Source organism: Crocodylus porosus, unplaced genomic scaffold (genome assembly GCF_001723895.1).
Source record: "Crocodylus porosus isolate Cpor-Errol unplaced genomic scaffold, CroPor_comp1, whole genome shotgun sequence".
Lineage (NCBI taxonomy): Eukaryota > Metazoa > Chordata > Crocodylia > Crocodylidae > Crocodylus > Crocodylus porosus.
This window is the reverse complement of record NW_017728932.1, coordinates 13,898,417-13,912,284: the sequence shown is the minus strand read 5'-3', so window position 1 is coordinate 13,912,284 and position 13,868 is coordinate 13,898,417. Positions and strand designations below refer to the sequence as shown.

At 40.7% G+C, this 13,868-nt stretch overlaps 1 protein-coding gene across 7 annotated transcripts in view; it reads right to left on the bottom strand.

The window, feature by feature from the left end:
• Nucleotides 1-13,868, bottom strand: part of BCAS3 (BCAS3, microtubule associated cell migration factor) — a 444,448-nt gene that overhangs the window by 302,094 nt on the left and 128,486 nt on the right. For all 7 annotated transcript variants that reach the window (XM_019545665.1, XM_019545667.1, XM_019545666.1 and 4 more), the window contains exon 14: nt 10,116-10,249. In XM_019545665.1, the coding sequence (XP_019401210.1) occupies nt 10,116-10,249 (134 nt within the window). The remainder of the gene's footprint in view (nt 1-10,115; nt 10,250-13,868) is intronic.

The following is a 13,868-nucleotide window of genomic DNA, read 5'->3' as shown; positions in this document are numbered from 1 at the left end:
GTAGCACTGGCCTAAATGTTCGCTTCAAAATAGAGCACAAATGACCCCTATCTTTAACCACAAATAATGCATAGTAAGGCTGCAGTTGGATGAAATGAAAACAGAGGGCCAAGCAAAAAAGAAATGCGTTTTTTTAAGAGGCCCGTCAGCAAAGAAGTGCTTCTGACAAATAAGACTGAAATGACCAAAGATTTCAAGAAAATATGTGCAAAACAGCGTACTCTCAGGAGAGAAAACTATCTGGATGCTTGATTGATGTTTTCCTCATGGCACTTATCTCCTCCCAGCGTGAGCGTGGTGGGCTTTCCCATACAGAAGGTAAGCAGCAGCAAAGTGAAAGGCTGGAGGAGTTCAAGTAAGGATATGTTTGCAATTTCAGAGGGCGTGAACTAAATACCTTATTTTCACACAGCAAGAGCATAAATCCACGTGTGCAATTTCAGTGAACACTTAGCTCCTTTTTCCTTCTTTTTTCCTGGTGCTTATAGGAAAGGGGCGGACTAAATTTAAGGTCAGCACGCTATTGGGACCAAGTGTAATCTCATCAGCCATCGCTTCAAAGATCAGGTCTTTGTGTCCATGAAAGACGTTTAAATGATCACATCAAGCCGGCCGCTATCAGCCGCGCTCTTACTGTGCATTACACAGAGTTCTTGCCTCCTCTTAGTATAAACACGCTGCACAGTGGCCCATTAGTGGTTTGCAAGTTTATGCTATTGCAATTTATTGCTGTCCTTCAGGTTAAAGTACTTTTATTCCATGTATTTATAACATATTTCTGCATTTGTTGGTAATTATGATGTAATGTTTGGATACTGGAGCTCAATCGGGGCTCCATAATGTTTATGGAGTTATGTTAATAAAGTAGACCTTTCACAGTTCAAATTTTACCTTGCGACTCAAGGTCAACTTCAGATTTAACATTCACACCTTCATTTCTAAGTTTTTTTCCAACTTTGGTCACCTGCTTCACAAAATGGAAGTTACATATCTCGTGTTTTGGCTAGTTCAGGGAGCCTTCAGGCATGCAATTTTTGTTTTTTAAAACTTAATGTACAAGCTATATGATTAAATGTTCTCTGGAACAGATGTCAGGGTTTCCCCTGGATTAAATGCTCTGGTTTCCCAGTCTAGTTTTGCCTGGGCATCTAAATCACTTCGGAAACAATTTAGTATTCTTTACACATCCCAAACTCCCAGTGAGATCGCTTGGTGCTCCAGGAATACAGAAAGAGGCCCCTCTCCTGGTCAGTAATACATAAACCTTTGAAACTAAAGGAACATAGCTACCAGGGCTGGACACAGGCATGAGTGAACCAGGCGGCCACGCAGGGCCCAGACACAAGGGGAGCCTGAAAATGGTAATTTTTTTATTATCACATCATTCTCTCTCACAATGGGTGGCCCGATACTAAAAGTTCATCCAAGGCCGCCAGGAGTCTGGGTATGGGTGCTGGTAGCTACTATGGGCAAATCCTAGAAGACTTCAGTGGAGACAAACAGAGTACTTATGCAAATATATGCTCGTCTGATTTCCTGACGGTTTAAAACAGCACAGCCCAACCACAACATAAGAGCTCTGCAAATTGGGCCGACGACTCCCCAGAGTCGCCAAGGAATCCTACTATTCCACCTCTTTCTCCATGCAAGCACGTACTTGGAAATCCTCCTACTGGTTTTACAGAATACCTAGTTTGCCCACGCTCTAGAAAACCACTAGTTTAAGACGGTCAGAATGCTTCATCATTTCTCTTGGAATACGTCCTCGGAAGGATTACATTGCTATCTGGACTTCATCAGCATTGTCTCTTCTTAGCACGAAGTCCCTGAAGCAATGCTGTAGGCATTTAGTATCTCACTAGAACAATCCCCTTCCTTCTGGTTCATAAAGGAGTACAGGACTTCCATGGTCATTGGATTCTTTGCATTTCTTGGCCTGTGCAGTTGTAAATCAAACTTTGAGAATGAAGTTGGCTCTTGTGCAATTATTTCTGCTCTAGTTAATGGCTTGTAGTAACATGTATTCATTTAGCAATCAGTCACTTTATAGAACAGCTAGATCTCCTCTTGGTTTATAGTCAAGTGCCTGCTGACTATTTTCCCAATAGAGACAATTAAACAATCTTTCAAATATTCTGGTAAACTTTAACAGGCCCTGGGAGGAAATCATCCAGTGTTTTCAAGGAATGGAAGTACAAAAGTCTGAGCAGCATTCCCTAACAAATAAGCAATGAAAAAAACCCCCCAAACCCTCTCAACAAACACACATTATGCAACAGATCCCCCACTTTCTATCTTCACTAATGCCAACTATTCTTTCCTTCATTATTTCTTCTTGCAACTTTTTTTCATCTTTGCAACTATTCATTTTTTTCTTTCTTCATTCTCTTAATTCTTATGTCGTAAATCTGCCGTCTCCTTTCACTTCGTTCTGTTTTTTGCCACTTTTCTCATGTTTCCCATTCTTCTGCTCTGTGTTTCATACACTATGACTGTACAATCTCCTGAAAATTAAAGCATATCACTGCTTACATGCTCACAAATACCATGGGGAAGTCTGAAAGTTTTGTTTATGGAGTTTTATCATAATATATGATTTGCTAGCAAGCCTACAGACATCAGATGCCAGGAATGTAGAGATCAGAGAATAATTTTACATGGGTAAAGACTGAAAAATCAGAGGAAATTATGAAGGCTACATGCTCCAAAGATGCCATATACCAGGGGTGGGCAAAATGTGGCCCAGGGGCCAGATGCGGGGGCCAGGCCATTCCATCTGGCCCGCGGGGCCCCTAAAAAATTTAGAAAAGTAATATTTATCTGCCCCTGGCTGCCTGTCATATGGCCCTCGATGGCTTGCCAAAAAACTCAGTAATTGGCCCTCCACCCAAAATAATTGCCCGCCCCGCTATATACAAACATACACTTTGTTTTTTTCCATTTTTATCTAATAAGATGGAGTCAAGTGTCCATATACTTTTTGTGCCACCATTCCTGGTTCAATCTATTTCCAAATTTTCACTGAAATTTAAAGGATTTTTTTAATTGGATTAAATTTAAAAAAAATTCAAGCCCTATGTGAAGTAAAACAGGAGGAAAGCTAGGGCTGCACTTCAAAACCTGCTTATTTTCAAGAGAGTTGATTAAAAAAAAAGGTATAGTTAAGAGGTAAGGCTGATTACACAAGTGATCACATGCATAGATGCTGACCTTGTTTACCACTACTCTTTCAAATGACGGATAGTTCATCTCCAGCCTACATACTCCATGGCTTCTAAAAGTTAATAGTGTACTAATTGCTTATACAGTACTTACACCCATTCTCTTCAAAAGAAGAGACTACACTCAATAATCACAGTGCCTTCAGGGCAATATAATGCTCGATATACTAAGATTCGAATGCACTGTTCAGTGTTATATTTTCCCAACAATCTCCATACCAACATTATGAACTTTGTTTTGCAATAGTAACAAGACTGGCATGGGTAAAGGTGTCCACACGTTGTATTGAATTGTCTTCTGCCTTTATAGTGAAGTGAAGCAACAGTAAACCCTAGTTAGCATCATCACAACAGCCATTTCATGTCATGATTGCCATTCACTTCCGCGATGACTCGCTTTACCAGAGGCCCTCAGGTTCAGAGGCACTGGCATCAGTGCTACACAAAAAGTTGGACAATAATATTCACTATTATTTGAATTACAATGCGTTCAATGGGGTTGTCCAGGAAAAAGGTGCAAGGGGAAGGAACTACACAATGACAACAAAGCCACGGCCAAATAAAATTAAAATTAGCAAGTGCTGATCTCTACACAATATTTTCCTGTCCAGGAAGTTAAAGGAAGACTTTGGCAGCACGAATAGAAGAAACAGTAGTAAAACCGTGGACATCACCAGATGATTTTATTAGCAGTGCATGGCCCATTTTTGCCATCTGCATTCATACTTAGTAACTTTTCTTCTAAGTGATCCAATTGATTAAACTCTTCCTGAGTAAGAACAAAAGAATCAGGCCCAGAATGAGGAACCTCATCGGTCTCTTTGGTCTGAACAGTAACTGTGCATTGGCAACAAAATGCAACTCAATTTATAGCGTGCTGTGCTTTACACCTCTGTCTTCAGAGTCTAATTAAAAAGATAAACCTAAATGCTTCAATTTAAATTGCAGGGATTTTACCTGCTGATGAGGTTCATTGGTGAATGATTAACAGTGCTAAATCAAATCTCCACTGTTTCAAAACTGCCCTAGGCCAGATCCTTTACCAGAAATATTTTCTTCATAAGACTGACCTAGTAATTATAACTACACTGTTATAGCAGAAGAGAGAGTGGGGATATTTAATATTTAAATGACTGGCTATTTGGATACAATATATAACACTTCACATTAAACATACTTTCTGCATTCACGTCAGGCTGACATTTTTGCATTCACCATAAAAAAACAAAGTAGTGCCGTCCGGTCCCCCTTACGGCAGCACAAGGTGGTATGTTTTTATCACTCTCTCTATTTACCTACACTTGCTGAGGTCAGTTATAACAGCCCTTTGTGAGTCAAAACAGCAAAAGTCCAACAGCCTAAAAGATTACACAGCCCCTGGCTATCAGCCCACCAGTGCTATCATTGTGCTTATTTGCTCTATGCTGAGATAATGCTGTTTTCAGGCCTTTTTTGTGTTTACAGTTTGAGATCAAAGGGAAAAAAATGCAGGCAGAGGGCAACCTAACTTTCCTCTCTGAGCAAATGAAACGGGTCGTCTTAGAGCATCCTGCACCTTGGTTATCAATCCTCCAAAACGTACTTGAGTAAAGGAAAAAACAAACATGACTGTTGAGTAAATACTGGTTCCTGAAGGGTAAACCACAAGACGGCTGGATGTACAGTTGAAAGGAGCATTCAATAATGCAAATCCTTATCCAGAACATATTCAAACATCTTTGCTCTAGAAATCAAATTGAATTTTGAGAGCGCAGATATTGCCCATCTCCTTCAATTCTACAGATGACTAGTGGTTGTACCGAGTCTCTATGCAGTGCTACAGCATACGCGCATCTCACGTAGCCTGTTTTCTTGTTGTTCAAAAACATTATTTTAAAAGAAGTGAGCATCTCAATCTGATTGTCAACATAGCTTCAAAAATACTCACCATTTATACTGATGCAGTGACATTCATCTGTTTTGGCAGACCCTGAAAAAACAACGCTGAAAGATGTGCTCATCTCTCTACCTGAGGAAGCATGTGGGCCTGCTCACAACAATATCCAACTCCACACTCTTTAACAGATTCTGTCTGCACAATTCCCCTATGAAGGAGAAGTATCCTTCAATTTGCAGATGAGAAGCTAAGGCCAAGGGCTGATCATCTTCAACAACCTCACACAGGAGATCAATAGCTGAGCCATTAAATGAACTGGTGTCTCCTGAGTACCAGCCCAATGTCCTATCTACCAAGACTTCTTCCTGCTTATGGATAACAAGTGATTAAAGCGCATGCAAACTAAAGCAAGTAGTGTTAATTTTTTGATTTCTATGGCATCAAGACATGCAGGTGTCTATCTTTACCCTGCTTGATTCAGCTAGATTTCAGGGCTCTTAGGGAACAACCCTGAGCACTTGACCTGCTTCTTCAGGGCACCTCAAAAGATAGATAAACTCAAGAAATTGTGCATATGTGAGAGAACATCCAGCTCATGAATGGATGGTAGAAAATTGCTCAGAAGTGGTATTATTAGACCTTAATCTTTTATTCTTTGTTCTTAATAAAGAGCATACAGATGGGCACCCTGAAGAAACTTCTATAGAAAGGGACCAAGTCAATGGGCCTTATTGCCAGCTCCACTGGCGATGCATAGGGGGTGAACGTGGGTGCACGTACACCCGCTTAGCTTGGCAGTGCACCCCTTGCCAAAAGCACTGCTGACGCCGCAGATGGTGCCTGTGGGCGGTCGCCGGCCGCCACCCCACTGCCGGTAGTGTCTGCAGGTGGTCACCAGCCACCAGTTGGCACTCACCACCTCCCCATACCACCAACACTGCTGTGGCCACCTGCAAGAGCTCCCCGTCTGACCTGCCCCCACCACCGACAGCATTGCGGCTGCCTGCAGGAGCTCCCTGGTTGCTGCTGCCATCACTGCTGCCTGCTGGCGGTCGCCGTGCCCCCCCCAGCCTCCGAGGGCACGCGGTGTTCACGGCCAGCTCCTTTTAAAATACAGGATGGGTGTGCCAACCTCCCCCAGCCAGAGCTCTGAAGCCCTCAGAGAGAGGATGTCCCAGTATTATACTACTCTTTGTAATATCCTGATTCAAATCTCTGTAGAACATTGAGACCAACCCTTATGCATACTGCCTTAGTAGTTGTATCATTCATCCATTTTTAATAGGTCATACAGTCCAAAGTTGTGAACACTGTGGCCAAGTACAGACAGTCAAAAAGCCTGAGGCTGAATTGGCTCAATTTTCACAGGTTAGTCTAAACTGTGTAGATTGACCTGATAAGCAAGTGAACAGACATTCACTTTTGATGCCTGTAGTGGCCCAGGCCAGAAGCCAGGAGGCGCTAGAGCACACCACCCTGATCAGCTGGAGCAGGCAGCTTGGGCCAAGGCCAGGCTGCCCACCCTGCAAGGGAGGGGCAGGGCGGGGTTGGGTTGTGGGGGAGGTGCAAAGCATCCTGGGATGCTGGGGGACTGTGAGTTAACTTGAGTCTGGGGGAGATCTGGGACAGAAGTTCAATAAACCAATATAACCTAAATCAGTGAAGTCAGATACTACATCCATCCAGGTTTATCTTAAACAGGTTTTGGCCATTTTGAAAGTGGTTTATGTGCACTGAACTTCTGTTGTGTTACAGATGTGAACCAGCTTCTGATTGCTTATACCAGTTTATATGTAATTTTTGCCCCAAGTCTATGTCCATCAGTAAGCTATTGCAGGAACAAGCCCTGAGCCAAATCAACAAAACAGTACTGGATTTAGAAAGAGCCATTTCTCTTATTCGCTACCATGTCATACAAGGATATTTCCTTAGGGCTGGGGTAAACACCACTGGCTAGCATCATAGACAAAGAGCAGATGATACTGGTATGAATAAGCGTATAAATATAGCCAGATTTGAAAAAACCCACTGTAAAGGAGGCATACGATAAAGTTTAACCAATTTACAATGGATAATAACTAAACTAATTTTGACACTCTGATAATCACTGGTGTCCATCAACGCAAATTAGAACTTTTTATAGCTACACTACAGAAGGTGACCTTTAAGACCATTGGCTTTGATTCACAGTTAGCTTTAATCCATGGTAAAAAAGAACAGCTTACTCTAAGTGCATAAATGTGATCATACTCAAGAAAGTAGACATGGTGGCTTTGAATCTGTCTGAATAGATCTCATTGTGAATTGCAGGCTACAAAAATCAAACAGCCTCAAAATTCTTGCCTGGCAACTTCAGAGCACAAAATATTGTGCCAATGACTGATACATACAGTATTTTCTTCACCATGCAAACTGAAAATATTGATATTAAATATATTTATTAACTCATGTATTTCAACCGACAGGACCGTCTTAGCAACTGCAGGTGTTCATGTGATGTTATTGCTGGACTGTTTTAAAAGCTACGGAGCTGTAAAACCCACCAATATGCCTCTTGTTGGTTAGATTTTGTCTACTCTATGCCCACTCCAAAAGCAACGTCCTGGATTACAACTGTGTTGAAAATGAGGGACAAATTTTCAAACACTGCACTGGTGCTGAAAAAAATTAACACAGTGCCTTAATTCAGCTATAGTAAAGTATATACAAGGCAAGCACCATATATGATTTACTGCTAAAACATGTACTATTTATTTTACTACATATGCGCTATAAAAAAAAAAATAATGGGAGTTGAAAATATGCAAATTCAAATAGCACAGTACATCTTTATTCTGAATAACTGGAGCCACACATTTGTGTCTTGCAGGCTAATTATAACATAAATATAGTTCTTTAATTAATTCAGAACACATGCTTCTCTGAACTACATTGTAGGGCATACATTTTTATATACACAAGTACATGCCTTATGTCATTTATACACCTTAAAGATTTCAGTGGGGTTCTAGTTTCCCCCCTCCCCCCCATAAAAGTCTTCTCTAAAATTATCTATAAAAAGTTTGGTTGTCTCTTGATTGAAATTACTTTTATTTTTTTTTCCTTCAGTTAATTTTTATTTGTAGTAGTAAAGTATATTTGGGGGAGACTGAACTAAGAACATACACAATGGCTGCATTTTCAAAAGTAACTAGCCATTGTGAATATCTTAGGATAAATTTGAAGGTGCCTAATTTTTAGACTGCAGATGCTCAGCACTAGAAATTATACCTCTAAGCTCTCCAAAGCTGTGCAACTAAAAACCAAGACCCTGACAACAATCACTAGTCACTTTGGAAAACGCAGACCACAATTTTCAAGGCTGCCAAGCTGGGCTTATATAAACACCTTGTAGGACAGGCCTCTGAAGTATTGTCTAAGGAGTTTAAGAGATTTAGTCCATAATTTCCTCTCACTTTTCCCACTGGCTATTCATAAGCAGTTAACAATAGCAATTAGAGTTTGCTGACACAATAGTAAAGAGAGCACTGACCACTGTACAGACAATGCGCTCTCGACACTGCCTTGTTTAAAATTCCAGACTCCAGGACATGTTTTTTTAATCCCCTCTGGACAGCCAGTTTGGACACGCACGTTATTCAGACCTCCTTTACCAAACATGTCAAGTACAAAAAAAGATTCCCAATTTAACCGAAAGCAACAAAACTTGTGATTAAGAAAAGCCTTGAGGTCTCGGCATTCACCTACAGCTACTGCACTGCTGAGTACCTCCAAAGTCCACCAGGAGCAAAGGGAAGAGAAGGAATCCAAGGGAAAACACTGAGTCCATGAAAAGTCAGACAAAACTTTAATTGTGTTAACACAATGGTCACCAACCGGTCGATCTCGATTGACTGGTTGATTGTGGAGCCTCTGACAGTCGATCTCAGTCGGTCAGAGGTTGCACGATGGGGAGCGGCAGGATGCATGCGGCTCGGCTGAGCTAGTGGAGTCAAGACTGGGTGGCTTGTCTGCGAGGTTGGGGGGTGGGGGCCGCACAGTACATCCTGGGGTGCCAAAAAGCGACCTTCACTATAAAAAGGTTGGAGACCACTGTGTTAACATTTCACTCCACCTTGTCATGCAAGACCATAATGGCATAGCCCCCTGGTATTCAGGCCTCTCCCTGCCCCTCCAAGCTGTATCTACTGGATTACCAAAGCCTGTTCTTTAAAGATGCAAGTGCATCAGTAGGTGAGAAATTCATTTCTTACTGGTCGTGATTTTTTTTTTTTTTTAATGATCTGAAAGCATACTTAAAATTTCTTTTAGCGTTACACAGTGCTAAAAGGGTTAACATTACCTCGCCCTGAAAACAGTGCAGCGATGCCTATTGTAGACAGTTCAGGGGGGGAAAAAAAGTATTGCATGTACTAGACCAATCTACCAAGGAGAGCGATGATAAAAAATGGATGTAAAAACATTAGAAAACAGGGCATTAGCTAAAATTCATTATGCTTCTTCAGGTTTTATTTGGTTTTTCAGGTAACTTACCAGAGCCTAATCACTCTTCCTTCTAGCTGGCAATATTAGAAGACATCTCTAGTACTGTTTTTTAACACCCCCCTTGCAATAACTTCGATATAGTTGAAAAGCAGGTACAGATTAATCAGACCTTTTTTATTCTCTCTCTCCTGCTTTCTGGGGCTTTCCCACCAAAACAAAGTAAAACTTGACAGTCACTTCACAGGCGTTGGACAAATGTTTAACACGCTACATGAGGAAAGGTTAAGTACAATCACTGCTAATAATCCTGGCTCTTTGGAGGTAGTGTCGTATCTGAATAAATCTGACATCACCTCATTGTAAAGACCAAGAATTTATTATTGCCCAGGTTAAAGCCTGTGCTCCTATCCTTTCTTGCGGCTATCACATGAGGACGGCTCTTTCCTCGCTGAAACAAACATTAAAGTGCCAACATACACCAAATGTATAAGGTGTCTGGGGATTACTCTTTAGCAAATATAAACTTAACTTACTTTGGCTTCAGTCTCTCCTCTGTGAAGTGTATATAAATGATGGACAGCACTTTGTGATGATGACCAAGGATGTGTCAGTACTTGGAAAACATGGAAATCGTGGCCTAATGTGTCAGTAGTGACCAGCAGCATCCCTGGGAGAAGAAACAAGAGAAAGAAAAAAGGATGAATCACTGCAAAAAGCAGAGGTTTAAAAATGCCTGCTTGAAATAGCTAGCATATATTTCACTTTGCTTTCTGGAAAAATAGAACTAATAACTAACATTTTATTAGTTATTCCCAGGACACAAAGACAAAAAGGTGTAAGAAAAAAAATCAGAGATTAATACATACAAAGTTTCCAGTCGTTTTTGAAAGCCAAACTTCATTAGAAATCAGACAGTGGCAACCGTGTTCAAGTATTATGGTAGAGTAATACAAGTCAATTAAACAAGTCTAGGGACACAAACTGAAAGTTAAAAACTTGCACAACCACTCTGAAGCACAAGAAGTTAACTGCACATTATGGTTTCACTCTCGATAGCTCTCAACTGAGCAAGTCAACTTTTGTTCAGACCAACACAAGACAGGTTTCTATTGCCAACCTAATTCTCATTTTTTCATGAAAGTGAAAACATTATTTAACAAAGTAAAAAAAAACCGCCCAGGTTTTCCTCTCAACTATCCAAAGGACACGTGTTCCGCATGGAGCTGTACAAAAGTAACAGTCTGATTTATTGAACAAAAGGCAAACTGGAGTTTGAGCTTTTGAGTGGAATATTAATTGAAGCGTTAACTTCACAGGAAAAAGAAGTCACTAATATACGTCGGTGAAATGATTAAACTAGATTCAAAGATCAGCTAAATGATGATAAATTTAAATGCTGCGTATTTTCTTTCCTTTTATTGTTAACACATAATGCAACTTTAGGACATTTATAGTCACATATTTCAGGCCATCTTGTCATCAGAATACAATTAAATATACGGTTTATATTAAAAAGAAGAGCCTTTATGGGCAGGAAAGTGTGGCTCTACAGTAGGAACTGAAAGGATGGCAGAAAACACGCACGACAATCAATCAGTTATTCCCCTGTATTAATAAAATCAATATTATCTTGCTTATTAATGGAGTGCAATAAATTATCACTGAAAGTGAGACTCCGTTTAAATAAGTTCAAAGAGAAAAACAGTTTATCTGAGCAATTTAACAGATACATTAAAATGTTTTTTCAATGTTTTGAAAGATCCCGCATCTACAGAAAGAAGAATTTTATACATTGAACAGCCAGGGCATAACTGGAAAAAATATGTGAACAGTTTACACTGCAAAGGTGTCTATAACTGCTGCATGGAAAAGGTTGTGTTGATCCTCCATTTAAAACATATTTGAAACCTCTCTCTCTCTCTTCAGTAAGTGTATCTAAGTCGTCAAATTTAATCCAAGTGTTGCTCAAAGGACAAGCGAAGAGTTTCACATTTTTATGCTAAAATAGTTATCTACTTCCCTGAGAAAACAGTTTGAAGTTTTTTGTTTAAATTTGTCCCCAAAGTTGCCTTCTCAACATCCTGGCTGCTGCTCAGCACTGAAGAAGCAAACCAACACAGACCCATGCTACTCGTTGAGATGTCTCCTGGATCTGCAGCAGTGTTCATCAAGGCTCCTCAGCTCCAATACAGATCCAGGCTTTCCACGTTTTATTAGTTATTCCCAGGACACAAAGACCCTACCTCTAGAGTTTACGGCTCCTCACAAGCCCTGGAAGGCCCTGCTTCCAAGCACACGTAGACAGCTTACGTTTCAGCAGCCAGAGTTTCCAGTTATTGAACCTCACGCTGTTCAGAGCAGGATTTCTGTACCTGGTCAAACCCAAGTTTGTCAGACAAGAGAATGCATTTCAGCCGAGGGGAAAGATGATACCATGATTGAGACAGTAACCTGGGACACCTTGGACAAGTCAGCCTGTTTGCCTCAGTTTCTCTCTCTGTGAAATGGGAATAATGCCCTACTTCACAATAGTGTAATGATGATAAATGCATTAAAGACTGAGACGTACTCACATGCTAGGACTGTGGTGTAACAAAAGTGCAGAGAAATCCAAATGGTGTCTGGCACACCAGTCTTACCTGCAAGTGCTCCTTTCAATTTGGCCACAGTAGCTGGAAAAATGGAGGGAAGTCACCACACTTTAGGCACCCCCCCCCCCAAACCACAAATGCTCAGTCTTAATTCTGATCTCAGCAAGATTCTCTCCAATAGACATACTTTTACTGCTAAGGACCCTCGATTCTGAGTACTGGAAAGAAAAGGAAGCTTGTTGCAGAGCTAAGGAATCCAGGAGTGCATTTGGGTATTATGTTTGGGCAGTAAGGCATGTGAGTTGAGGTTGGTCTGAATGTTAATGTTGGCTTAACTGGCAATTTCCTTGATTTGTAGTGACTGCGTTGATAGGAAATACAGTTAAAGTTGCTCAAGTGCAAGTTCGCCAAGTCTTTAGTGTGGGACACTGCACACAATTTGCATTAATTCTGTTCTGAAAAAAAACATAAGATATTCTTCCCTTTTAGTTAAGCGTGTGGTCTCTAATAATACACCACCCCATCTTCCATGGAGAAAACTGCAGTGATTTGGATGTCAGTAGTATTCCCTCTGCTAGAATTAGGCTGCCGCAACTAAAGAAGTGACGACGTTCCTGGAGATCTAATTTGGCAAGGCAAACCTCCGTATAGCAGACTCCGCAAGGGTTTTGTTGTTGTTTTGTTTTATTTAGGTAGCTTTGCGTTTTCACTTCTCTAGACCTGTCCCTTATTGCAGATGGAACAAACTCATGGAAGAAATACTGGAAGAAGTGACTATCAATAGGCTTCATTCAGTAGGAAAACCTAGAGCTTTTCCTAAAGTGCTGGGGTTTTCTCATAAGTCTCTCTTGCACCCAGAGCTTTCTAGAGACAACGGGTTTTATCTGTGCGCCAGTGTTAGATTCAAAGATTATAAAAATACTTTTGAATGGGCAAACAACCTGCTGAAGGCACATGCAACACTCACAAGCCATTCAAAACTTAGGAATGGCCAAACTGTATTCAGCCTGTTGTCCATCCAGTCCAACATCCTGTTTCTAAACATGGCCAGTTCCAGAGGTGTCAGGCAGCTGTAATATAATCTGCCCCATAAAAATTTCATCGTAATCCGTACTAATCCAGGTAAGAATTCATTAGCCAAATAATTTTTTTAAAAAAACCCTAGAAAACAAGGGTCCAGGATGTGCTCTCGGGGTTATCTACGCATTCCTTGGATGATATGTACTGGCTCTGAATAAATTAAGCAGTCGAATGCACCCAGTTATCTGAGATTATAATCAGAGCCAGGTGGCGTAGCTGTTTTTGTTCTAATACTAATGTCTCTTTCCTTTACTTTTTGTAATATTTTTATGATGGCTTGCTTGCTGAAGGAGTAAAGAGGTGAAAGATAACAGCGCTAGTGGGAGGAAAGGAGCTGGATCTCAAATGGAAAGATAGATGGTATCTGATCTGGCAGTTGTGCTGCTCAATCTGCAATTCTGCCATGTGTCACCATTTGGAGCAAAATGCATTTTATTACATGAGGCCCTGTGAAACCCTTCATTTTATTAGTGGCTTCTTTTCAGAAAGTGAAAATATATATACGCCTATATCTGCATTTGATATACTGTACAACTACATGTTTACTTAAACCCTGCTAATGTGCCGGTTGCAGGCACAATACCGCAGACATGCTAGGCCAAAGTACATTTTTAT